Source organism: Pholcus phalangioides, unplaced genomic scaffold (genome assembly GCF_987345545.1).
Source record: "Pholcus phalangioides strain wild (caught in Gottingen) unplaced genomic scaffold, Ppha-v1.0 ptg000004l_1, whole genome shotgun sequence".
Taxonomy (NCBI): Eukaryota; Metazoa; Arthropoda; class Arachnida; order Araneae; family Pholcidae; genus Pholcus; species Pholcus phalangioides.
In genome coordinates this window covers 15,775,901-15,801,468 of record NW_028301597.1, presented here as the reverse complement: position 1 = coordinate 15,801,468, position 25,568 = coordinate 15,775,901, and the positions used below count along the sequence as shown (strand labels likewise).

The window sequence follows — 25,568 nt, the reverse complement described above, 5'->3', positions numbered from 1 at the left end:
GTAAAACAATTTTTGAAATATAGATATCTTATTTGGCTAACACTACAAATCTGGTGATAAATTTGCCAATGTAGTGGGGCGTATTTATTACGTACATAATGCAAGGTTGTAACATAGCTCTTCACGAAGAGGAAAAAGTGCCAATCGTGAAAGAAGATGATCGAACTTGGCTTCTAACGGGATTGAATATTTTAATCTATTTTCAAAAGCCTACAACCCTCTGCTGGGGTAGAATTTCACTTTTCTTGGGTATTTGGAGGGTAACTGGCAGTTAGAAAAATGACACGTCACAAAAATTCAAAAAGTAAATATTATCCCTTAATATTCGTTTGATCCCAAAATAGAAAACACTTTTCTATATTAGTTTTTAACAAGGAATCACGTGTGTAATTATGGGGTGATCGATAGGTGCCATCCTGTATATACATGTTACGGTAAAAGCCCGAACACTGGTAATGCCTAGGATTTACCAAGGCGAGTTGGTAAAAGCCCGAAATTCACCCGTTTTTAATGAAGCGGTTAGCCATCATGAGCTTATTAGTTCCGACTGTTAATAATAATTATAATTATTTAATAACAAATTAATAATTAAAAAATTAATTAATTAACTGCCTTTCCTTAATTTCCCCGACGCTAATTAAGTAATTATTAATTAGTATTATTTTACTCTTGACGCTGATTAATCAGTTATTAATTATTTTAACTAACTAATCTACTTTGACCATTAATAATCATCATGATCATCGCTTGATTCATTAAAAACGTGTCTTAATCTTTAACTGTTCTGAGTAAATTAATTGATTTACTCCGAACAGTATCAACATTATATTGCCATTAAAAAGTGTTTTTTTAATCTTTCTATACTCCTGTGTTTAGTGATTCTCCCACACACACACACATAATGTGTCTTTCTCAGAAGAAATCTTTCTATTATAATACTATTATACACTGTTCATGAAAGTAAAAAAAAGAACAAGTGAAAACCTACAAAACAAGTTTGTAGGTGAGGGCGAAAAAGCAAAAGGCACTGTACTAATACTTCCTTAGCTAATCATCTACTCTTTGTACTGTTCCTCCCCGCCCTTGTTTCTTTTTTATAATTTCTTTTCCTGTCTTCCCTTTTTTTGAACGTGCGAACCAGGCTACCACATTTATCGCCTATACGTATAATGCAGATCATTCAAATTTATCGCCAGCTTCTTGTACGGGAAGTGGTTAATAACCGAGAATACCACGTGTGACTTTGTGGTCCGCACCGCTGATGAAAAAAACAGATTGAAAACCACTAGTAAATAAACTTTACCACGGCAGAATTGATCGTCCCGCTACGAGAAAGCAAACGGATATAATCACGTTCATTTTATTGATAAGTTACACGTTCATTTTATTGATAAGTTACACGTTCATTTTATTGATAAGTTACACGTTCATTTTATTGATAAGTTACACGTTCATTTTATTGATAAGTTACAGTTTCATTGATAAGTTGGGTTGGAAAATTATCCATATACACGTTGCCTTCTATAAGTATCAACCGACATAAATCTTGAGGAATATTTAGTCTTGAAATATATTGTTTTATTTTATTGCTCTGGTTAGCAATATCCGATGGTAGAATGCAAATGCATGGTAGATATTCATGTAGAGATATAATATATGTTTATAAAATCAGCCAACAGATAGCAATAACTAATACTGTTTTTTCTCCTGCTTTAATCGAATGGGTTGCCATAACAAATCGACATCAATGGAGTGACGTTACTCCACTGATCAAGTCAACGGCATTACTGTAGTATACAAACACATTTTTAACACCCCGCCTTTTAGTGACAAAATTGTAAACTTGGCCAATGAACGAAACCCCGTGTTAAATTCCTGTGTTGGATGGCAAAACGAGTCCGGTTTTTTATGGAACAGATGAGATAGGAGATGATCTCCTATGTGAGAGGTCTTACTATTGGTATTCCGTTCCATGCCCCGTTTAATGATCTTTTCCTCTTTTTTAATTTCTAAAATATATAAAATCTCTTTATATGGTTTTCCATGATTTTTTCCACCCATTCACTAAAGAGTTTATATATTGACTTTGCCACACGAAACGCGTTTATTTAACTTTCATTCGTTTATCGAGTGTACATTTGCCAAATATTGTACATCCCATAATTTAGTTTTGTTCCTCCCTTCAATTTGATGTACACGGATATCGCCAAGATACCTTAAACCATCAGTTTAACATTTTTATTATTTTTTCCTTTTAATTTTCGACCAGACGAATAATTGGGACGAGAGATTGTTTGCCGAGAAGACACACAAAATGGTTCATTTTTCAAGTGCTCGGGAAATTTCGAGGAAATTATCCGAGAAATTGCGATTCACCGAGAAACACAAGAGAAAAGTTTTCCCAGCGTATTCACTTGAGAAAATTCATTTATACCGTGGCTTTATTCATTTTTAATTAGCTCCATCGGGTCTCCGATTCTAAGACAAATACTGGGCTACACTCATAAGGTAGGATTTGAGTAAATACACCTTTTCCATAAATTATTCGGAACATTCTTCTTATTTCCCCCGGACTTGTATATTCACATAAGACCTAGCGTACTTACTAACTTATGTGTTCTTTCACCACCGATAATAAATATCAAAATTACCATTGCCAAAATCCTCGAGCTTTCCCAAAAGATATGGTGTTAATTTACTGTTTGGATATTTTAATTTCTTGTTTCTGTATAAGGAGATTTGCATAGTCTTAAAAGTGATCAAGTTGTCTCTTTATATGCTTCGCCGTTCTAAAGATAAATACGACACATCGATAAAGTTTCAGTCCAACGGAAACAAAATGTTTAGATAGATATATGTTTCGTTATTCATATAAATAATTTTAGAGTTAGTTTTACGAGTTCCTTACTTATCTAAGCGAATTTTATTCAAATTTTGTATGCACTTGTATCATTCCAAGGCTTATCAAGTAAGTATAATCCAATGTGCGGTCGTGTCCAGAAAATTCACCGACAACAATTCACAGACCAACAGTTTATCAATGGAAAATTCGCCGCTTCGAAAATTAATTGACTAACAATTCGCCAATAACGATTTAGCGTGAATGAGTGACATAGTGATTGAGCAAGTAACTGAACGAGCAATATAGAGTGGGTGAATCATTGAATGACTGAGTGATTAGTGAGTGAGTGACGTTATGAGCGACCTGGTGAGTAATTTGGTAGCAGAGTGAGCTACCGAGAGAGTGAGTGAGCGAGCGAGCGAGCGACAGAGAAAGTTAGTGAGTGAGTGAACGACCTAGTGGATAAGTGAGTGACCTATTTTTTCTATTAGTTATTTATTTATTAGTCAGTTATTATTCAGTTTGATCATAAGTTATTTATTTTACCAATAATTGAGAGAGAGAACCTAGTGAGTGAATGACAAAATGAGCTGAGTGACCTACCGAGTTGGTAATACAGTGAGTGACCAAGTGAGTTAGTGATGAACAGAGTGAGTGACCAAGTGAGTTAGTGATGAACAGAGTGAGTGACCAAGTGAGTTAGTGATGAACAGAGTGAGTGACCAAGTGAGTTAGTGATGAACAGAGTGAGTGACCAAGTGAGTTAGTGATGAACAGAGTGAGTGACCAAGTGAGTTAGTGATGAACAGAGTGAGTGACCAAGTGAGTTAGTGATGAACAGAGTGAGTAACCAAGTGAGTTAGTGATGAACAGTGTGAGTGATGAACAGAGTGAGTGGCCAAGTGAGTTAGTGATGAACAGAGTGAGTAACTTACTGAAAAACTAACTTACTGTAACTCACTGCGTGACCTACTGAAACACAAAGTGCGTGACCTACTGAAACACAAAGTGCGTGACCTACTGAAACACAAAGTGCGTGACCTACTGAAACACAAAATGCGTGACCTACTCAAACACAAAGTTGTCGACCTAATGAGTGGATGGCAGAATGAGCTGGGTGACCTAGTGAGTTAGTGACAGAGTGATCGACCTAGTGAGGGTGTGAGCGATGGAGGGAGCAACCTAGTGACAGAGTGATCGACCTAGTGAGGGTGTGAGCGATGGAGGGAGCAACCTAGTGACAGTGTGAAGGATGGATGGAGCAACCTAGTGACAGTGTGAAGGATGGATGGAGCAACCTAGTGAGGGATGGAGGGAGCAACCTAGTGAGGGATGGAGGGAGCAACCTAGTGAGTGACTAAGTTCACTCTGTTACTCACTCAATCACTAGGTCGCTCATTTAACTCCCTACCCACTCACCAACCCTCTGTCACTCACTCAGTCACATCGCTCCCTTACTTGCTCACCACTCACTCTTTTCGAACTATGTTGTCAGTGAATTTTCTTAGCAGTCGATTTTTCTTGCGATGAATTACGTGGTGGTGAATTTTCCGTAAATCACGTGCAGCCCGGTGAATAATCTTCAATCATAAAATTTTATAGTCAGGTTCTTTTTCTCTCAAGATTATGAATTTATTTTTACGTTTAAAATACCATTTATTTGTTGTGTGGAATCATTTCATAGGCACAGTACCTCCCATAACAACTTCCTCAGACGGCGAGAGGGAATTTTTCCAGCAGCTCAAAATAGTCATCCCAATCGCGTGCACAACGATAGTGCTCGTTCTCATCATCACCGTCGCATGCGTCGTGCTCATACGAAAGCGACAGTCATCCGCAGAAGGTAAGTCTATGTACGAGTATCACAATAACTTCGTTATAATAGGAAACATTTTTCATTGAGCAATCGCAATTTATTTCTGGTATACATCTTTGTATATTTCTAAACACTGACAGCAGCGCCGCTCTCGAAACTTGAAACCTCAACCGTCACAACGCAGCACCACTATAATCGCCTATTAATGTGACCCAATTATTGCATCTTATCCACAATAAATTTACATATCCAGCACAATATTTTGCACCTACCGGTGTTGTGTTTTTTTTTGCAGAAAAATGTGTGTGTGTTTAACATTATCTGACTTTCCAAGTTTGGCGTAGTTTTACCTACGAGTTTTTTCTCTAGAGAGATATTAATAAGGACACTCTAACTAGAACCACTCTCAGTATGTTACAGTAAATGTGATAAGTCTGTTATTATGGATAATCGCCAATCATCTTTGTAAGTTTGATAGATTTACCACTTTTACCGGTGATAGTGCATAACACCCAAACATCGTTGGTAAATTTGATAAATGCTAGAAAAATTGTCACTTTTACCGGTCATCTAAATCTAATAAATCTTATCACGGCAATGGGACCATTTTACCATATTTACCAATACGAAATGGTGATTAGGGAGAATAACGGGCAAAATGGGATGAATTTAGCATGACATATCATACGACGCTTGGATTTTCGGCAAAACTGGTAATTTTTTTAGCATTTCTCAAACTTACCAACGACGCTTTGGCAAAATTGTAATCACCGGTAAACGTATGATAAATTTAGGGAAATTTATCAAATTTACCAAAACTGTCGGTTGATTATGCATAATAACCAGATTTTTATCACATTTGTCGTAACATGTCTATCCTAAACTAATTCATTTTTTCACCGGATTAAAACACATGCAAAAAAGAGGGGGGAATTCTTGTTTTCAGCAATTCAACTCAAATTACTAAATGCACTAAACATAGTTTTTCTAATCCAAATAACATTTTATTAGGAGAATATTCTTGACAAAAACGTAGGAAACGATTAGCCTAGAAACAATAGCCTAAATCTCCCACTAATAGCTCATGTCGACGATCGATATGGCTGGTTTCCAATGCCAGTAAAGTGTTTCGTGTCGGTCTTTTCGTCAGTTTGATAACATATTTTTTGTAGAAATTATCGACAGCCTCGGGTCGTTTTCTTGTTTTTACCCACAAACATACTTACTGAAATCATCATTTTATATTCATTATGATGTTTTGGAACATCATAAATGAATATAAAATATTCTTTATGAGTTCGAAACAAAATGTTTATTTTTCACTGAAAAACACTGGTTTTGTTTTGTGAAATTGGAAGTTGAAGAAGCGTTATTTTTTCTTTCCAGTCCCAATGCAAATTTTCATAATATGTCAATTTTTCATATTCTTCCGCTGTAACGCTGCTTTGTCTTTGAAGGTGAAGAACTTTTTTTCTAATTTGGAGAACTTTTTGACAGTTGGGTGAACACAGGGTGATGGATGCTCGACAATCGTCCAGCTAACATTTGTTTAAGCCGAAAAAAATACTGAGCGGCTTGAACTAAACGTGTTTTTCTTCTCTTTAAAAAAAAAACGGCGAATTTCTTCCGTGGACACATTTTCAGCAAAAAACCGCAACTCGCCAAGAAATAAATTCCAGCTGAACCATTCCCAAATATGAAATGGCCCAATGTTGAAAGAAACTGTCAACATGACTACAATGAAAGAAAAGGTGGGAGGAGGGGGAAATGGCGTCTGTTTGAAATGTTAGGTAGATATTTGACGTGATAGGAGTGAAAATTGAACTTATCGTATATATTGTACGAAGAGTTTCCAATTTGAATGGCAATTTTCGAAAAAGGCCTTTTCACAAAAAGTGAGTGGGAGGGTGATGCATTATTAGAAGTTTAATACCATTAGAACCCCATACAGGAAAATTGTGATTTCCAAAAAGTGACCCAGTAAGCGAAGTGTAACGAGGTTTGACTACATATATATTTTTTTGAGAAACGAAGTACTTTAGTCTCAGCGAAATCTAGAACCGGCATCTTCCAAAATTCATATTTCCTTTTTGTTTCTGAAAAAACGTCCTAAAGCAGTCAAGATTCACGTGATTGCGTTGATCATCTCTAGAGCAAGGGTTCTTAACTTTTTTCAGCCGCGAACCAAAAACCAACAACATGATCAGCTTCGCGACTCATGGGACTGTTTGTTTTCTCGAAATTAGTGAAGCAATGATGTGATAAGTGCATTTATAACTGGACTGACTAACGTGGACTTTTACGACTCATGTAGGAAGCCCCCTAAGAACCAAACTTGGGTCGTGATCCATAGCTCAGGAACGTCTGGCTATTAGTTTATTTAAACGACCCATCTGGGAAGCCACTGCGATTAAGTTTGAGTCGTGATCCATAGGTAAACCCATAGGTATTGATCCATAAACCCTTGATCAGGAGAAGTGATTCCCAACGTGGGCGTCATCGCCCCTGGAATGTTCCAGGGGACGGTAGAAGCTATGTGTATAATATAGGATCCTATGGGTTAGATTGCGTTGGGAGGCGAGGGGAGAAAAAAATTTCTGAAGAAGGGGGCGATGGAACAAAAAAGGTTGGGGAAACTATGATGTAGAGAGATTGGCTCATCCTCCTGCTCGCATTTTCTCGCATCGGCACTAGACGACGATGCACCGGGGTTGTGAATAGCTTAAGGTACGTCTACACACTCGCGCTATGCGCTGTCCTTTTAAGCTATTCACTAAGCTCTCATAATTATCTGAATGAGATCACTGTTTGCAATGATTTACGGAACGTGCAACGAAAGTCTCGCGTACTTGCGATGATCCGGGACGGTCGTTACGTCAAACACAATTGCGTTGCACCTCTTGGATTTGTATAATGAAAACTGTGGCATTGCGATCGCAACTGCTTTGTGCGTGGGCAGAAAAATAAGAAAAAGAAAAGTCAGGTGTATTTATTTATTTGTACACGAACGTTATGGCAAAAAATATATACAGTCGACGCCGCTTATTAGAATGACGGATACTATTATCATTCCAATATTGTTATCATTTTTAAAAAGTACAAAGTGGACCAATATAACATCGAAAAAAATTCGTTTATAGTTATTAGGTCTTCGGTTTATGTCACTAATTTTTTTCATCCAAATTTTTTTCATTTTTCTATATTTTGAAGCTAAGGTTGAAGCCACAAGTTATCGTTACCAACCTGCATAACTACGTGAGATCAGAAAGCTCCCTTGGTGACAAAAATTTATGTACTCGGTTCATAATTCCCAAATTGGATCGTAATAGCCTCTGTGATCCATGTACGTGTAGTGCTTCTTTTGCAATGGCTTTCCAAAAGTGAAGGAGTATGTTAAGTAAAAAAAAAACTTTTTCTTCAGTTATTGGTCAGTTTTTCTCAGCTGATCATATTTACAGTTCCTCGGCGGGAGACTTTCACAAGGTAATCTATGGAACGTCACGTACATTAAAAACAATTATTGTTGTTCGTGAAGCACATATTAGACAGCTTCAATCTAACTCCTCACAATTGCTGAATAAAAAGAAAGGAGGATTTCAGCTTTTTTAAAGGGGAGGAAAATCCCATTTTAGAACAACATGGAGAGGGAAACAGCACGCTTGGAGATTTTGCAACGAGTTAGGTGGGGAAAAAAATGGATTTGTCCAGCACCTCCTAGAGATAGAAGGCCTCTGCAGTGTTTGCCATAAACGTCATTCAGACTACCTAGCAAGTTTGAAACATTTTGAAACACAGCATCCTCTTTCATTTCTTCTTATTTTGGCGTAGAATCTTCCTGATTGGCTCACAAATACCGCGTAGTGATTAGATGTGGGACATAGAAATCGCCGATTCTGAGCCCTTAGATCATTTCTTTTCCTCAAAACGATGATACTGGCACGAGCGGGGAATTTTTTTCCCCTGAAAATTCTCAGGGAAAATGGACTATTTACTGACGTCACAAGCAGACTAGGCCTTCTATCTCTAGGAGGTGCTGATTTGTCTCGTTTCTATACGTCCTGTTAAGGAAAAACAAGATTTGTCATCATTCTTAAAAACGGGACTTTTCGGGTATAGTTATCAATTTGTTATTGATATCAGAAACCTAGAGTCCAGTGTAATCACATTAAGTGGCGTGAACTGCACTTTTTGCATTTGGAAATGAATGAAAGCAGTGAAATCTCTCCAAGAGGGCCATCCTTCATTTCACTCATTCCACTCGCTCCTTCATTCCTCATTGGAATGAAGTAATATAGCAAATAGTGAATGAGCAATATAGGAAAATTTCCCTAAAGAGAAGTTTCACTATATATCATTTCATCCACCGCAAATGAAGTAAATATACGTTTTACTATTAATCCTCATTTTTGCTCTCGTATAATCTGTATTTTCCTTACGCATTAATTGATGTTATCTGTTCTTTTTTTTCTTCTCTTATGCTACACATAATGTATCCAACAGACAGCTCTCATGATCGAAGCGATGTGTCTAAACCAGTAGACACAGTTCCTCTAAGTATTTGGGAAAAGTCTGGTCGGGGAAGCACGAGGCTATCACAGAGTGGCGAACAACTGTACTTCCCCGCACCTTACGCAACGAGTCGCATATCGATGTACTCCGGTGATGGCGAACAAGATCCCAGCCAGAACCAGCAGCAACAAAACCAGCAGCAGCATCATCATCACCACCACCATCACCACCAACAACAGCAGCAGCAACAACAACAACAGCAACAGCAGCAGCAGAGCCAGCACCACAACACTTGGAGAAACGAAGAGCGGGAGCACACGTACGATGTTCCGTTCCTCCCGAGACAGGTGACTCGCATATAAGGGGTGGGACGATGTCGTAATAATTTATATAGGGAAAGAAAAAAAATTAAAAATTAAACCAGAAATTGCCTAAGAAATGGTGTAATGTAGTATCTCTGAATGGGGGACCAAAGACGATCTCTTTTTTTTTTTCTCTCTCAAGTATGTCGCATGTTTTGCATGCATCGGTTGTTCGTTATTTGGCTGTTTTTAATTCCGGTTGGCAGAAATGGTGCCTTATTTTACAGACTGTGGTGCCTTGCCTAGAAGTCGGACGCCCTGGAAGCAGGAACAGCCTCGTCGATGGAGAGGTTGAACTTCATATGGGGCGACATCTCTACTTAAATCCAGGCGAGTTTCTTCTTGAAAAAATTAATAGCTCTTATGTTCTCTTTCAACTCACTGTGATCCTCGAAGAGAGAAGAAAAGCTATAAAAAAACTGCGCGTTTCTGAATTAAAAATTCATGATTATGACGGACAATTCATTTACGGGACATTCATCCTATATTCAATTGTATATAAAACTATTTTCTTCGATCAAAACTAAACTCCATCCTTTGAAGGTGTTTCAAAAAGTTATAAAAGTACGAATGAATTTCTCTTGAGAAATATGAAAAATGAAATTAGTTTATATTTAAATTTTCACACATATGCATGTCACGAAAAATTTGATGAATCCGGTAAGATTGTACATAATCAACGATATAAATCCGGAGAATATGCATAACCACAAATAACAAAAATCCGGAGAACGCGATTAATTGCTGATACCAATCTCGATAATATGCATAATTGCTGATGTAAATCCAGAGAATGTGCATAATTGCCGATATGAATCCGAAGAATATGTGTAATCACCGATACAATTACCGATATCCGGAGAATGTGCAAAATCGTTTATATCATAGTTTCCCAACCTTTTTTGTCCCATCGCCCCCTTCTTCAGAAATTTTTTTCTCCCATCGCCCTCCAACGCAATCTAACCCATAGGATCCTATGTTATACCCGTAGCTTCTACCGCCCCCCTGGAACTTTCCAACTCTCCCAAGGGGGCGTTAACGCCCACGTTGAGAATCACTGGTCTATATAAATCCGAAGAATATATATATATATATATGCATAATTCCCATATGTAAATCCGGGGAATATGAATAATTGCTGATAGAATCCGCAGAATATTCACAACCGCTAAATCCAGGAAACATACGTAATTGTAGATATAACTTCAGAGAATATTCATAGGGGGGTCATTCAAGTATTACGTTAGCATAGATAGGGTTTTTCGGATTTGCTGACTTTTGAAGACAGGGGGAAGGGGGTGGTAGAATGATGTGTACGTCATCAACCACCCTTTATAAAAATATGAAGTATTCTTAATAGCATCTTACTCGGTGTGTCAAAAACGGGAGAAACCTTTCGCTGGTTTGTGAGCACCTGAACTAACATTCTCACTATTGATAAGTCCTTTATATGTACTTTGATATTACAGAGCCACTTTAGTGATCTATAAAACTTCCGCAGATCCTTCTAGTGATCTGGAAATGTGTCGCGCCGACAGACGAGGCGCTTTGGGTTGGATCTTGGAGTGCAGGTCGGAATGTTGTTAAAAATGTAAAAAATGTAAAAGACTTTTTTGATGTATACCTTGTGTGAATCTCTATTATTCAATATTTTCATCTACTGATTCGCATTCCGCAACTAAACATGAACTCGCTTAGTACGAGCACGCTCGATACACGCATTACCAAAATCATTTTTGGTTTGCTGATCAGATTTGATTGAAAATTTCACGCTCTTTACGAGTGGTCAAATAAGAAATATGGTTGACTGAAGCGAATTATTTTAAATTTCATTTAGTTTCCTAGGAGCCTATATACCCTAGAAAAATTGTAGATGTCAAAGGATCAAACTAAGCACAGACGTAATGCGGACTACAAAATCGCACATGCATCTCGTAAACATTTGTTTGAGGGATTCCTAACGAATTGCCAAATGCCAGAATATGTGATGTGTATAGTGTGACCACGGAAAATGACCTCTGACCTTATATGGTCTTTATTACGAAAAGAGTTTATTCTTCAGGAGGGAGAGAAAATAAACATCCTCCAGTGTTGTTCCTCGAGTTCTCCCCCCCCCCATTTCTCTCTACTGAAGAATGAACCCTCTCTTCTATGAAAAGGTCATCCAAGGTTAGTGGCCATCTTCCGTGGTCATACTATACCTAACGTGATGTTTGTGTCCGAGAAAAATTCATGTTACGTGTTCAAGAAATGCATTCACATCAAATGCAATCACATTCTATCGTTCTACCGTTATAGTCTCTCTATTATTCATTGAAACCGGCGTGTTACGAGGTGCTATCAGGATTTGTACTATTTCGAGTATTTTTCGAACAATGGAAATACTGGAATGTTGTTCTCTTTTCGTATTTACTGCACTAAAATTGTATGTGTTACACACAATCGTCTCGAGGATGTTGGAGAAATTTTCCCACATTTATCACTTTTACCAGTGATCATTCATAATTCCCGAATGAAGTCGGTAAGTGTGATAAATATGTAAGAAATCATGCAGAAATATCATTTAAATTCAATAAATTATCAATAGTATGTCTTGTATGTGATTGATGCTCTACACATATTTCGCCTCAAAAATTAAATTGTAATAAAGATATTTTAAAGAAACGATTATTAACAGTCTTTATAATGTTAGCTTTCTTCATATTTATCAATATGAAGAAAGTCGGCTGAAGTTGGTTTTCTGTGGTTCCCAACTTCAAGGCGCAAATGCGAGCCGATCTCCCCGTTAAAAAGTCTCGCCACAGAGAGCAACAGTCCAACAACGATAAATCATTCAATCATAACACTTCACTCATAGTTAGAAAAAACTGGGGGCAGATGGCAGCACTACACATAACAAACATTACACAGAAACAAACTTTACGTCAGGTTGCACTACACGTACACGCACATTCCCACATGTACCGATTCGTTGGGGGGTTCCGCGGGGGGGGGGGGGTTGCATTTGTGGTGTAGCAGTAGTAGGTAGGGCCTCCAAAGAATGGCTCGGGGATCCATGATGTTCTTAAGTCAGCCACCTCGTTGGGCAATTTGCCTGTTGTGACGTTGTATTTGTATTTGTAATATTTTTGAACATAATCAATCATCGTCGATCAAATCCATAAGTTGGAGCAAAATAGTCGGAAAATTTATGTAATATAAATACAAATACTGTACAAACACAAGGCCACAATAGGCAAAATGCCCAACGAGGTGGCTGAGAAAAAGATGCCCATAGCAAAGAACATTCATTGCAGTACGAGCTGGAGATTATACATAATGATCGGTGAATGTGATAAATTCACAAAATTTATCAAACTTACCGAAATTGCCTGTGATTATGCATAATAACCGGTTATTAAGCATAATCACTCAGTCGTCTCAGTAAAATTAATAAATTTATAACTTTTGCTGACGATTATGCATAATACCCGAGTGCCATTGGCAAACTTGATGAATGCTAAAATTGATGAAGGTGTATGTATTATCGGGGTGCAGTGATGAAATTTATTAAATGAGAATTCATTATATCGAGGTACAAAATGTGTTAAATAGGAGTTCATTATAAGACGTCCGATTGTAGAATTCGAATAGGTGTTTGTTATATTGGGTTCTGTTAGCATATACAAACTTGCAAAAACTCGAAAACCGAAAAATTTGTTAAATGAGAGTTTTCGTTATATCGTTGTCCGATTTAAAAATTCGTCAAATAAGAGTTATTTTGGGATGTTTGGAAAAAATACCTGAAATCATAGTCTATTATATCTGATTCAAACTCTGGCTCACAAGTAGTCATCTAAATAATAAATCTTATCACGGCAATGGGAGCAATATTTTTTAAAGTTTATTTTCAAGATTATTAACACAAAAACAGTCAAATTTCAATGTTTGTCGTCTAGAGGCCCAAACCTGTACAGAACGACTAATTAAAAACAAATGATAAATAACACAAAAGTTATAATAAAAAATAAGTACAGCTAAATACTAAAATAATTTTGGATAAATTTTTGTAATAGTTATATTGAAATACATGTTCACATAACAGTAGCATTTGATACAAAAAAAAATTGATATGAGGCAACTACAGGCGTATTGATAATAAGGTAATTAGCTTTTATATTTGAAAATATACATCAATATCGTCTATCGTTATTGAAAATTCAAAAAGTGGTTTCTTAAATGCTGCAAACCTAGATAAATTCTGTATTACCAATAGTAGATAATTTAGGAGCTGGGTAGTAAAAATGTTTTCGAAATATTTCTTTTCTATATGAGGGTATGCCATAAATTTCAGTTGGTCTTCTCAATGACATGGAGTCTCTTTGTGTGCGTAATGATTTATTACTTTATACTTTATGTGTATAGTATGATTCTGTAGATGGCATTATGTCTTATGGGGAGTAGAGTTTAAATTCTAAAAGTTGGGAATTGAGAGCGAGCACTGTAAACAGTTTTGAGACATCTGTTTTGAACAGAACACATAGGCTATAGATTTGTCTTGTAATCGCCTTCCCAGAAGATGATACCATAATTGACAACTGAATAAAAACATGCGTAGTATATTTCTCTAAGAAATTCTGCTGTTACTTTTTGTTTCAGAGATAATTTACCATATTTACCAATACTAAATGGTGATTATGCATAATTACCGGATCTATCACATTTACCGTAACATATATAGTATATTATATTGTGTGTATGTACGTATATAAACAAGATGTACGTATGCATTTGCAATTGTTGCTCTGATTGCAGTTGTTGTTGAGCTGCCCCCCGACAGGACAATAGGAGCCCGAGAAATCGCATGCATCGCCGATGCCAAAGTCAAGTCATATCTTTATTCCAAACCCATACGCAGAGCAGCAGCTCATGGCGTCGGTCGAACGAAACACAGGAGAGCGAGAACCACCGTTATCAGGTAAGAAATAAATAAAAATTTTAAGGATGGTAGCAATCATTTTTAACCGCGACCGTTTTATGAGAGATGACAGTTTCGTAAACCCTGGAACGAGGCTACCCACCAATGTGTCTCTCTCCATATCTCTCTCCGTCATTGGTCCTTTATTAAATTAATGTGACGTCTTCAATTTTTTTTTTCTTTTTTTGTGAAAGTATGTCACTTTCTTAAGGCCCTGAAGAGACTGAATAAAACGTAATTCGTTTTTCTCCGAAATGGACATCTCTCGTTCGATGTATTTTTATCTTTTCTCTTCTTTTTAGCTCTTCCTTTGACAGATTTTTTTTTTTTTTTTTGTCCTTCTCATCTTCTTTCCTTTTCTTTTTTAATATTCTTCTTGAATTTTATTTCCATGATATTCTAGGTCTTTTAGTTGAGACCCCCTTCAATTTCCTGCGACGCGTGTTAAAAATTTAAGCGTGATAAAAAACATTTCTTTTTTCGACTTGCACAAATGAACAAGGTAATTATCTCGCTAATTACTATTCATGAAGCATTTATCGATGCTACATTAGCTCAAAAAGCTAAGAAATTTAAATAAAGGATGAGGATAGGAGATTAAGTTGGGAGAATGTAGAGAGAAAAATAAGTGGATTTCTACATTTTCTTTTTTTCTCTCCGTCGCAGAAACACTCATTTCCTAATTCAAAGAACAAAAACGAAAAGCTTATGAAATTTCCATCTTTTTCTTTTTTAAACGAATTTCGAATTAGTCGATGGATGCACTTAATGCTACAACGGTGTAATCGATAATCCGTCTCACTATTTAATTTTTGAAAGTTATACTCCGAAAAATTTTACTGCTGGTAATTACATTATGGTAATTAATATTTCATGATGCAAGTACTGATATTCACTTATAAGTTAATATACGACTATTAAAGTTAAAATACGATAGTACTGCATGTAAGCCATTAGTTTACCGATGGTGTCACGTTTTTAGACTTAACCAATAATAAGGTCCTATGTTACTATTTACAGATTTCACTTCATTTCCTTCACTCTGCCCTAAATTCTTTGCACTGATGTCACTGCAACCATTGACTTTAGAAAAGTTTTTCAATTACGAAAATTTTCAAATGACTTGTGATTACTCAAAATGTCTCGAAACGCTCAATGGGTCATGTACATAAAAAATATAAAAATTAACTTTTTTATGTAGACCCTGTTCACTAAAACTTCCAATTAGTAAAATGTAAATGCGGATACAAACACGAAGGCCAAAACAGGCAAAATGCCCAACGAGGTGGCTGAAAAAAAGATGCCCATAAACATATGGATGTCAAATGTAACCAAAGTACGGCAACCCAATATAAAAGCATATACATATCACGAAAGTTTAACAATCTAATAACTAATACTATATAATACACTGCCCGTAAAAAAAGATTGTTTGTCTTAATGTAAGTAGGGATAGCTTCTCGATTCATCCCAATATATATTCATGGCACTTCTTTTTGAATGTGTCAATTGTGTTGCAATTTACGACCCCTTGAGTTGAGTGATTTCATTTATTAATCATAGGCGTACGCAGAATTTTCTCGAGGGGGGTGGGGGGTTTACGTTTCTTCCTGCAAAATAACACTATAATCTTGGCTCAATGGGGGTTAGAACCCCAACCCCCCCCCCCCCCCCGCGTACGCCAATGACCCCATTAGCGAAAACCTCCCTGTGCAGCATCACAACCTGAATTTATCCCTTACTACAGGACGCTGTTGTCCCCTTGTCGAAGCAGTTGATTGACGGTCTATTAATAACTCATGATCCATCCTATCCATCCCGTTGAAAAAATTTTAATTTCCCGTAGTTACAAAAACTACATATTATTGAATGCAAATTTTTACTAACCGAGATATTCGATTTTGAAGTTCTGAGCATTTATCACCAATAATTGAGAGGATACTTCTTAAATGGCGAAACGTAAATTAAATTGAAGTTTTAAATTTCTGTAATTGTCGAAATAATTCATTGTCAAAAAAATGTATTGCTGTTCATTATAAATAAATAAATGGGCGATTCATTCCATTTGGTGCACAGCCCTAAAATATATATATAAATATAAATTATTTGCTAATGACTTTCCTGAGCGGGATCTGCATTTTGATAATTGGAGGACTGAAGGAGAAGAAAGTGTTAGTCGATAAACATTATAAATGAGATAAAAGAATCTTTCACGAAAGATCTTTTTGTTCCGCGATCAGTACAAGTGGCGCTATCTGTTGTTATAATTTGAAGATAGAGACATGCTTTGGCAACTGAATGTTTCAACAACGAAGAAATACGTGCAATACGAAAGTCATTTTCAGAAAATTGACTTACACTGATTGACTTCTCAGCCCTTCAATTGGAAGTTTTAGCACACGGGGACTATATACAAAGTAAATTTCTTTATTTTTTATGTATGTTTTTCTTTCAAATTGAGCACAACTCCGGTCTATCGCCATGGGCAATTTACTACCAAGTGAGTTGTGACGGACATATAAGTGTGTGTGTACCTAAGAGTCTAAGTGCGTATATAGAGTTATGTCTAACTTTTCAGTGCTGCCATCTGCATTTCGAATAGTGAGTGAAGTGTAACGATTGGATATTGGTGACATTGTATGCCTGTTGATCTCTGTAGCGAGACTTTTTAACGGGAAGATCAGCTCACTTGTGCCCTGAAACAAATTTTGAGACTTAAGTAACTGCATGACATTTGTAAACTTTTTTGTGATAGAAAGTATGTTCTTATAGTCAACGGTTGCAGCATTGGTGAAAGCCAATTAAACGTCTCAAATGAGGAAATCATTGATTAAAAATAAAATCTATTTATACGGAGAGAGGAGCGTTTTCGGACGCTGACTTCATTTTATGGACGTCGATTTGTCTTAGCACCGAAGAAAATTATTTTATAGACGTGCGTGCGTGTGTGTTTGTGTGAATTTATTAAAATTTCGGTAGTAACTTGGCATTCTGTCGATTTGAAAAATGATCTTTTGATCCATTATCAGCTTGTTAAACTACGATGATTGCGTTAAATTCACAAGAGTTGAGATAATAAATTATTAAATACATTAATGATACTGCACTCCTATCAACCATCAAAGATCTTCATATCGTTCACTGGAGTTTGACATGAATTTTTTATTGCACTTAAAACTTGGTTCATTGCTTGGAACATTAGAGACGCGTTCACGGTTTGGTTCATGAAATTTCTCCTCGGCGTTTCGCTGTGTTAACTAAGTATGCCATGATTATCATCATCATCTTGCTTACAGCTCCTTTTAAGACGGAAAACGTTATATGATACCCATCGTTCCTGAGAAGATTGGAGCTTTAAATTTGAAAGTCTGGATGGCATTTAATTAACGCATTTCACCTCATTCACTCAAAATTTCAAAATTTTCTTTAATGCCATCCCTTACTTTGGGGTCACTTATTTCCTTTTTAAAATTCATTTCTTTCATTAACATCAGCTCACATATACATAATGTACACATTGTAAAATAATCAAACTAAACATTCATTTTCTCTCTCATATTTCAATTTTACGAGTAGAAATTTCCACACAGACTTTTTAAACATGTGAATATAAAACTGTTAGTTGTTTCACCCTGTAAATCAGTTTTTCGCACAATGCTTTTGTGTATGTACTACACAACTTCATTAACACTTCCAGGTATATAGTGAAAAATACTCTCTGATGCTATTAAACACCCTCCACAGAACATACACTGGTGAGGAATTTTAAAATATATTGAAGGTGATTTCGAGCGAAATATACAAAAATATGTATATATCGTTGCAGTGGTTTCGAAATATCCTGAAAAAATATTGTTATAAAGGGATTTACCGTGGTAAAGGATGTCATTGTATCGAGAGGAGTTAACATCGACTTATAGGTTTCAAACAACCTTCGAAAAAGTATCGTTGTGGTGGAATTCCTCGTTATATCGAATACCGTTGTGGTGAGGCTCTATATTATGCCTGAAAGAAATCATCCCAACGAACATGCCGGAAACTTATGTCAGAATAATGTGACGAAACAAATGTAGAAATGCGGAGAGGAAGCCACAATAAAATGATCAATATGCCAAGGGAGCCGTGGTTGAATGATCGTTATGTCGAGGGAGCCACAAATTATTGATCGGTAAGTCAGAAGAGCTGTGAATGCCAAACATTTGAGAACCACTTCTTTTTTGAGAAAATCTTCTTAAAAATCGGATTTCTGTATACACTAAAATCCCCCTTTTTTTGCGGACACAGGCAGGACAAAAAAGTTCTTCCGTAAAATAGGGATTACCGTATATGAAGGGGTTGTTATTAAAGAAATTAAAAAAAGGTAATTATTATTTGGTCGTAAGAGAGGGATGGCCGTTAAGAGGAGGAGGTTTTACTGTATTTCTATATAAACCAGGTATGTGTTCAGCACTCTTGAAACCACGTATGCATTAATTTTCTTCGAAGGAGCGGCATCGTTTTATTTTTATTTATAAGTTTTCCAAACAAAATATTTCCCATCTCCGCATTAAGTTTATGATCATGTTACATTTATTTTCCCATATGAAGAACGCTGTTTTGTCGTTGGAGATCTTCAGAAAAGGTATAATGCGAGGATACTGCGTCTTTAGCATCATATCTCATAGCAATAGAGGGGGGGGAAAATCCTAAATTGCCGGGAAAAATATTTCGGCTCCCAACAGCGATACAAACGTCTATTTCTTATGTTTGCGCTGTTCGTATGGTGCTTGGTATGTGAAAAAGGTTCTTCTCTTCTTTTTCCTGCATCTTCTGCACTTTTTTTTTCTTGAAGTGCTTGAAAGAACGTCATGAACAGATATAGAGAAGAAAAGGGAATGGGATCGTGGAGTACGTTTTTCTCTAAAGCAACAATATCAAAAGAGAGAGATTTATATTCGTTCGGCGCTCGTACAAGAATGGCATTTCGTTCGACAAGAGCTCGCTCGCCATTACTGAGGCCACTCGGAAGACCTTTTGAGGTTTCAAGCGGAAGCAAAAAAAAACAGAAAAAAAACATTGGCCTACACTCCCCATCTGACAAAATTTATCACAAATCCAAAACTTGTATGTTTCCTTATGTAAGGGAAAAAACTTATTTCCCATTTTGTAGCCGTTGGGGTAATTGAAATAAACAAAGTACCTAGCGGGGAACCTGGTCTCAAGATTTGTAACGAATTTGTGCATGCAGGAATGTGTCGTGGGTATGTTTTGGTACCTAATGTAAAGAATGTTTTGGTCCCTAATGTAAAGAATGTTTTGGTACCTAATGTAAAGAATGTTTTGGTACCTAATGTAAAGTATATTTCTAAGAAATGTGCGCGTGTTATGTGCTTGAGATGTCAAAAGCAATCAACTCGAAATGTTATTATTACAAGGGCTAAAATTTAGTCCTTGTATTACACATGAATTTCCTATTTTGTAGATCTACTTTACCGCACACCAATTCCAATCACATCGCCATAAAATTATTTATTGCCGATCAAATTCGGTCGAAACTAAGGCCCCGTCAACAGAGGGTCCCCTCAGGTTCTGTAGGGAAAGAACTTGTTCTACCCCAGGATCGGACCCGTAGACCTGTTGGTAGCCTTCAAGGTGATAGATGAGCATATTGCCACTCGAACATGATGTTGTAGGTCAATTTACTACCGGAAGAGTTTTGCCCGAAAAGTGTATGTATACCTAACAGTTTGAGTCTCTATCTAGTGTTTTGCTTGAATTTTTCGTGCTGATATCTATTTTCCAAACTATGAGTGAAGTGTAATTAAATATTCATACCGTTTTCCACCTGATGCTCTGTCTGACAACACTTTTTCATACTCATAATTTCATTTGTAATAGACGAACTTAAAAACAAAGGTCAATTAGATGTGATATATACTGATTTTTTTAAAACTTTTGATGCTCTAGATCACTGGTTCTTAACCAGAGGTGCGGAAGAGCATTTTAGGGTGGGCGAGAATGAAAAAAAAATGGCAACATAGTGACGGATTCGTCAGAAAATTGGAATGATTAGAAAAATCGAACTTTCGAATTCTTAAAAACATGAATCATACTGATATGTTGACACATTTTTTCCAGTGATGTGTCATGCCAAATTCACGTTGCAAAGGTATATTTTTCGATAAACGATCGCATTTTTTTTCCATTTCGATTGAGAAAAAGTACCATTAACACCTAAAATATTTTGTGGTTTGTTTGCATTAAATGTAATACGAGATAGAAATGTGAATCATGCTGTGCTCAGATTCGTTATCGCAGTGAGCACATGAAGAAGCACTCAAGAAAAATGTCAGAAACATTTAATCAACTGCGAAACAAACATTTATATATTGTTGTTCCGACTGGAATCTGTAAATGAAGAGGCTAAAATTAAATTTTAATCGTAGTCGAAATTAGGATTGAATAATAAGTAAACTGGTCTGCAGAGAAATGAATGGTAATTAATTTTCCGCAAATAATGTAATTAATTACTGGAAAAACTAAATTTTCTGAGATAGAAAGCATATTACCATGATGTGGAAAGGTAAGTCAAATTGCATAGAGGTATGGGATGGAAAAAAGGTCAAGATCCATTGCTCTAGATGAGTGATTCCCAACGTCGGCATTAACGCCCCCTTGGGGACGATCGAATGTTCCAGGGGGGCGGTAGAAGCTACGGGCATAACATAGGATCCTATGGGTTAGGTGGCGTTGGGGACGATGGGAGAAAAAAATTTCTGAAGAAGGGGGCACTGGGACAAAAAGACTATGCTGTAGATCTAGACATACTCTGCCACACGAAAGGGGGTGATAGACGAGCCCAAGTGATAAGAGACACCCTGTCCTATCTTTGAACAGTTTTCAAGTTCAGGTGAATGAGAGAGAATGTATTATGAATAGATCATGGAAAAAAAAATATGATTCGGGTCTGAAAAACCCGAACTTGCGAAGTTTCTGAAAGATCTCTACACTCAAACTCAGCACATATTGGAAAAAGAGAAAAAGAGCAGTAAAAATTCTTTAAAGTGACACAAATTTAATAGAAATATCTGGAATTAATAGGGTGAGATTTAATTCTGGGTTCTCGAAGTTTGGAACCACAGAAAACCAAATTCAAACGATCAATAACCGTAACGCCAGTGGGTTACGAATCCAGGTCCCCGTCTGTATAGCCACATGACCGCTCAGCACCATCGGGTAGCTCTATCAATCAATAATCAATTATTTTCCTTAATTTACACAGAGGAATTAATTACATCAGAGGAAAAATGTTCAGTTATTTTCTCTTTTTCGTTGTAAACTTTGAATTAAAAATGTGATAAATTAAAATTGTATAAATCTCGTTATACATGGTAAGTATATATTATAAAATAAAAGTCACATACATAGAGTTTTCTGTGTACGTTATCTTAAATAACGTTATCGTAATAACAATTTGAGAAGATATCTTTACATATGGGTCACTATCTGGTGGCCTTGATGTGATTTAGGAGCCATTAGCTGATTGCTGTCACCGTCCATTCTACGGTGCTCTTCAGCATATATACGCTCCAAGAAAAAATATTCTATCTGCTTCTGTAGTGTAATGGTAGTGCCCACTAGGTAGTAAATTGCCTATGGCGATAGACCTGAGTTGTGCTCGGTTTGAAAAAAAAAAAGAAGAAAAAAGTATAATGGTAGCGCACTCATCCTGTATACAAGAGAGAGTGGGTTTGAGTCCCCTCAGACGCAGAAAAGAATTTTTCCTTTCCAAAAAAAAAAAAATCAACATCTCTACATATATCCAGTTTACTATATATCTTGTATTAAAAAAAATGCAAGTGACCGAAGGTATGAGAGTATTAAAGAGGTTAAGGCATATTATGCACTCATTTAATGCATGTTAAGTACTATAGAGTGTACCAATTTTACTTCTTCAAAAAAAATAGAAAGAAAAGTTTTTCAGAAGTGAATGATATTTTAAGATACATTTTTTTTTTCTTTTATAAAGCAACATAGAATCTGAAATAAGGAAAGAAAAAATTCTCAAAGATGGGATAACATCTGCAAATCGGTGTTCTTGCCATGCTACTGAATCTAAAACCGATGTCTTTTAAACCACACGAAATGAAAAAAAAAAGCGGTTAATCTTCAGTCTTTCAATGGACATCTTTTTTTTTTCAAGTTAAAAAAAAGAGGAGAGAGGAAGAACATGTCTCTACAAGGAAGTAGTTTGTTATTGGTCAGGAAGAATGAGTGCGGAAGGTCAAGAAAATCGAAGACATGTCGAAAAGAGGAAAAATCGACAAGAGTTGGTAGAAAGGGTAGCGTGGGAAAAAAAGTGAAATTTCCTCTTCAATGTAGAATCTTTTCTTCTTCTTTGGATTTGGCTCTCCATACTGCATTTCTAAAAAAGAACAGGCCGGAAAAAAAAAACAAGAATTTCTTCTATGCGACATTCTTTTACCCACTCATTTTCTTGAGGAAATTCTAATAGCGTTCTTCCTTTTCTTCGAGAACCTGGAACAGAAAAATAAAAAAAGTTCTGATTCTAGCATACGTAGTTTCATCTTGGGATTTTTCGTATCCACTTTTTTTTCTGATATCGCTTTCAAGATTACAAGTCCCAGAACGAGAAAAAAAAATAGAATGAAAAGAATAATAATGAATAGAAAAATATATTTGGATAAAAATCTTTGAAGAAACTCTTTCTTTTCGTTACGTATATGAAAAAAAATCACAATTTAATATATATATATCGTATACGTTATTACGTATAGCATGCGATCTCAGACTCATTTCTCGCGTGTTTGCGTGTTATTTCAGAACTGTGTGTGATTGCGTAGATAGAAAAAAAGGGTTCAAAAATGCATACATATTGTTTCGCAATTACTGTAAAAATTGAATTTATTTCATCGCCTATATGACAAGGATGCTTAACCTTTAGGAGAGTACGTGCCTCTGATCAGAAACAGCGTCTCAAGTCACTTAATTGATCTGTGAATGGGCCGTGGGTCACTTAAATCACGTGAACCTTAAATGTTCTGGAACTGCGCAGCGATTCGAGTGATCTGGAACTACACCGCGACGCAAGTAATCAGAAAATGTGCCGCAACGCGAATAACTGAATTGATATGGAACTGCACCGTGGGCCACTTGAGTGCTCTGCAACTGTGCCGCCGGTCACTTTAATAATCTGTAAATGTACCGTGGATCACTTGATTGATCTGTATCTGTACTGCGGGTGACTCAAGTGATCTATGGATACACTGCAGGTCCGTTAAGTGATCTGGAAATGTGTCACTTAGTTCATTTTCACAAATTTAAATATGAGGTAACGGGCCACATGCCACATCAGATGACTCCCAGAGCCACATTTAAAATGCGTTTGAGCGTGAGTAGCCCATGGGTATGGTCTACGATTTAATTCGTTCAATAATTCCTTTACTTACAATTTTTTCACCCCTGCAAGAAATTAATTATTTCTCGTTCCGACATCAATTCATGCTGGTTGATGATCATGTACAATAATTAGTAATATTATTTTCTGCGTTTAAATAATAGATACCATTCTTAGAGAAACGTCTTGTCTACAAACAAATTCTGCACTCCCACGAGTGGTAGCAAAAGAGGGTTGCCATTATACGTTTATGTATGGCTTTTTCGCAATCCATGCGTTGAGAATTGAACACACAGCAAGCAGTTCTCTCAAAAAAAATTTCTCATTCCTCTCTAAAGATTGATAAGTTTTTTCTATCTGGCAGCTTATGTACGTGATCAAATCAAGTAAAAGACTTCAATGCATTGAAGTATCCCTACCGTTTTGAATGCGTGTCATATCAAACCATTCCCGAATTACTTTCACACACACAGTCATCTCTACATCTTATTTTTAGAAGAGCGGATTTATATTCAATCCGATTGTTTTCATCTGGCACTAAGCAGTAAAAACGTTTAACGTCGTTATATGATAAAAATTGCAAAATATCTACTCATTTTTACAAGATCTCTTCCATAATATTTGGCAATTTTTATGCAAATTACTCCATCTTTTTATGTCTATATTTAAAAATAGCTACTCTCTCTCTCTCTCTCTCTCTCTCTCTCTCTCTCTGTTATAAATTTTTATTCAAAATATTAAAGATCAGATCTTAGTAGACATAAGCTAAAAATATTTTTTCTGTAACTTAACCAACCCTGCATTAAATGATCCTTAAAAAAATCCACTTTTTGAATGAAACTGTGAAATAGAACAAAATATGAGAATCTGGGAGTTCTAGGAATAAATCCCATTTCTCGTGTGCTTTGAATGAAAGCAAAAGTACATTTCTCGTCCATTCAAGTACTTCCAAGCGATTTTGAAGCGTCTGTGGAATTTAGATACGTTTGACACTCGAATCCTGTTTCTCTGATCAGAAATTTAATAATAAATTTTTTCTTTGTTTTTTTATTTTTTTACTACCATGAAATACTATCGTATGCATTGTCATTCCGAATTCTTTAGAATGATATTCTGCATTTCTCAGGAGAATAAAATATTCAAATTTTTCCGCATAAATATCTGAAGTTGTCGAATAATTTAGTTGAAATTTGTCGTAGTTGAGAATTCCTCTCGCATTTGTAAAGGTTTTATTTAAGGCCGATTGCAAGAAGAAAGTTACCCGAAAATAGAGTAAAATAACAGTGCGTATGTTTTGCCTCTTAGTATAATTACCTTTTCTGATAGTATTGGTCAGGGATTTTTAAGCCATGGATCACGACCTAAGTGGTTCGCAGCTGAAGATGTCTACATTCACTCCATTCGAAGCTGAAGGTATCTGTCTCCGCTATATTCGCAGCTGCAGATATCTGCCTCGTCTCCATTCACAGCTGAAGATGCCTGCCTTCGGTCAGGTGCAGATCCAAAGAGGGTGACACGAACGACCAACCCTCCCAAGATCCGAATAATGTGGGAAAATTTGTCTGTCAGGTAAAATACGGGATGACCCTACCAACTTACACAATTCGCCCCCTCGAACACATCGTCCTCAAGCTAGTGTTTCCTGAAGATCACAAATACAAAGAAAAACTTGTGACATCTTATGA

The 25,568-nt window shown here is 36.4% G+C and overlaps 1 protein-coding gene across 3 annotated transcripts in view; it reads left to right on the top strand.

The window, feature by feature from the left end:
- Nucleotides 1-25,568, top strand: part of LOC149086605 (cell adhesion molecule Dscam1-like) — a 250,477-nt gene that overhangs the window by 210,272 nt on the left and 14,637 nt on the right. The window contains exons 21-24 of one of the 3 annotated variants that reach the window (XM_089230984.1): nucleotides 4,527-4,685; nucleotides 9,159-9,514; nucleotides 9,757-9,859; nucleotides 14,324-14,486. In XM_089230984.1, coding sequence (XP_089087110.1) covers nucleotides 4,527-4,685; nucleotides 9,159-9,514; nucleotides 9,757-9,859; nucleotides 14,324-14,486 — 781 coding nt within the window. Of the gene's footprint in view, nucleotides 1-4,526; nucleotides 4,686-9,158; nucleotides 9,515-9,756; nucleotides 9,860-14,323; nucleotides 14,487-25,568 lie in introns of those variants that run through there. The other 2 variants (XM_089230985.1, XM_089230986.1) reach the window with 2 other exon arrangements.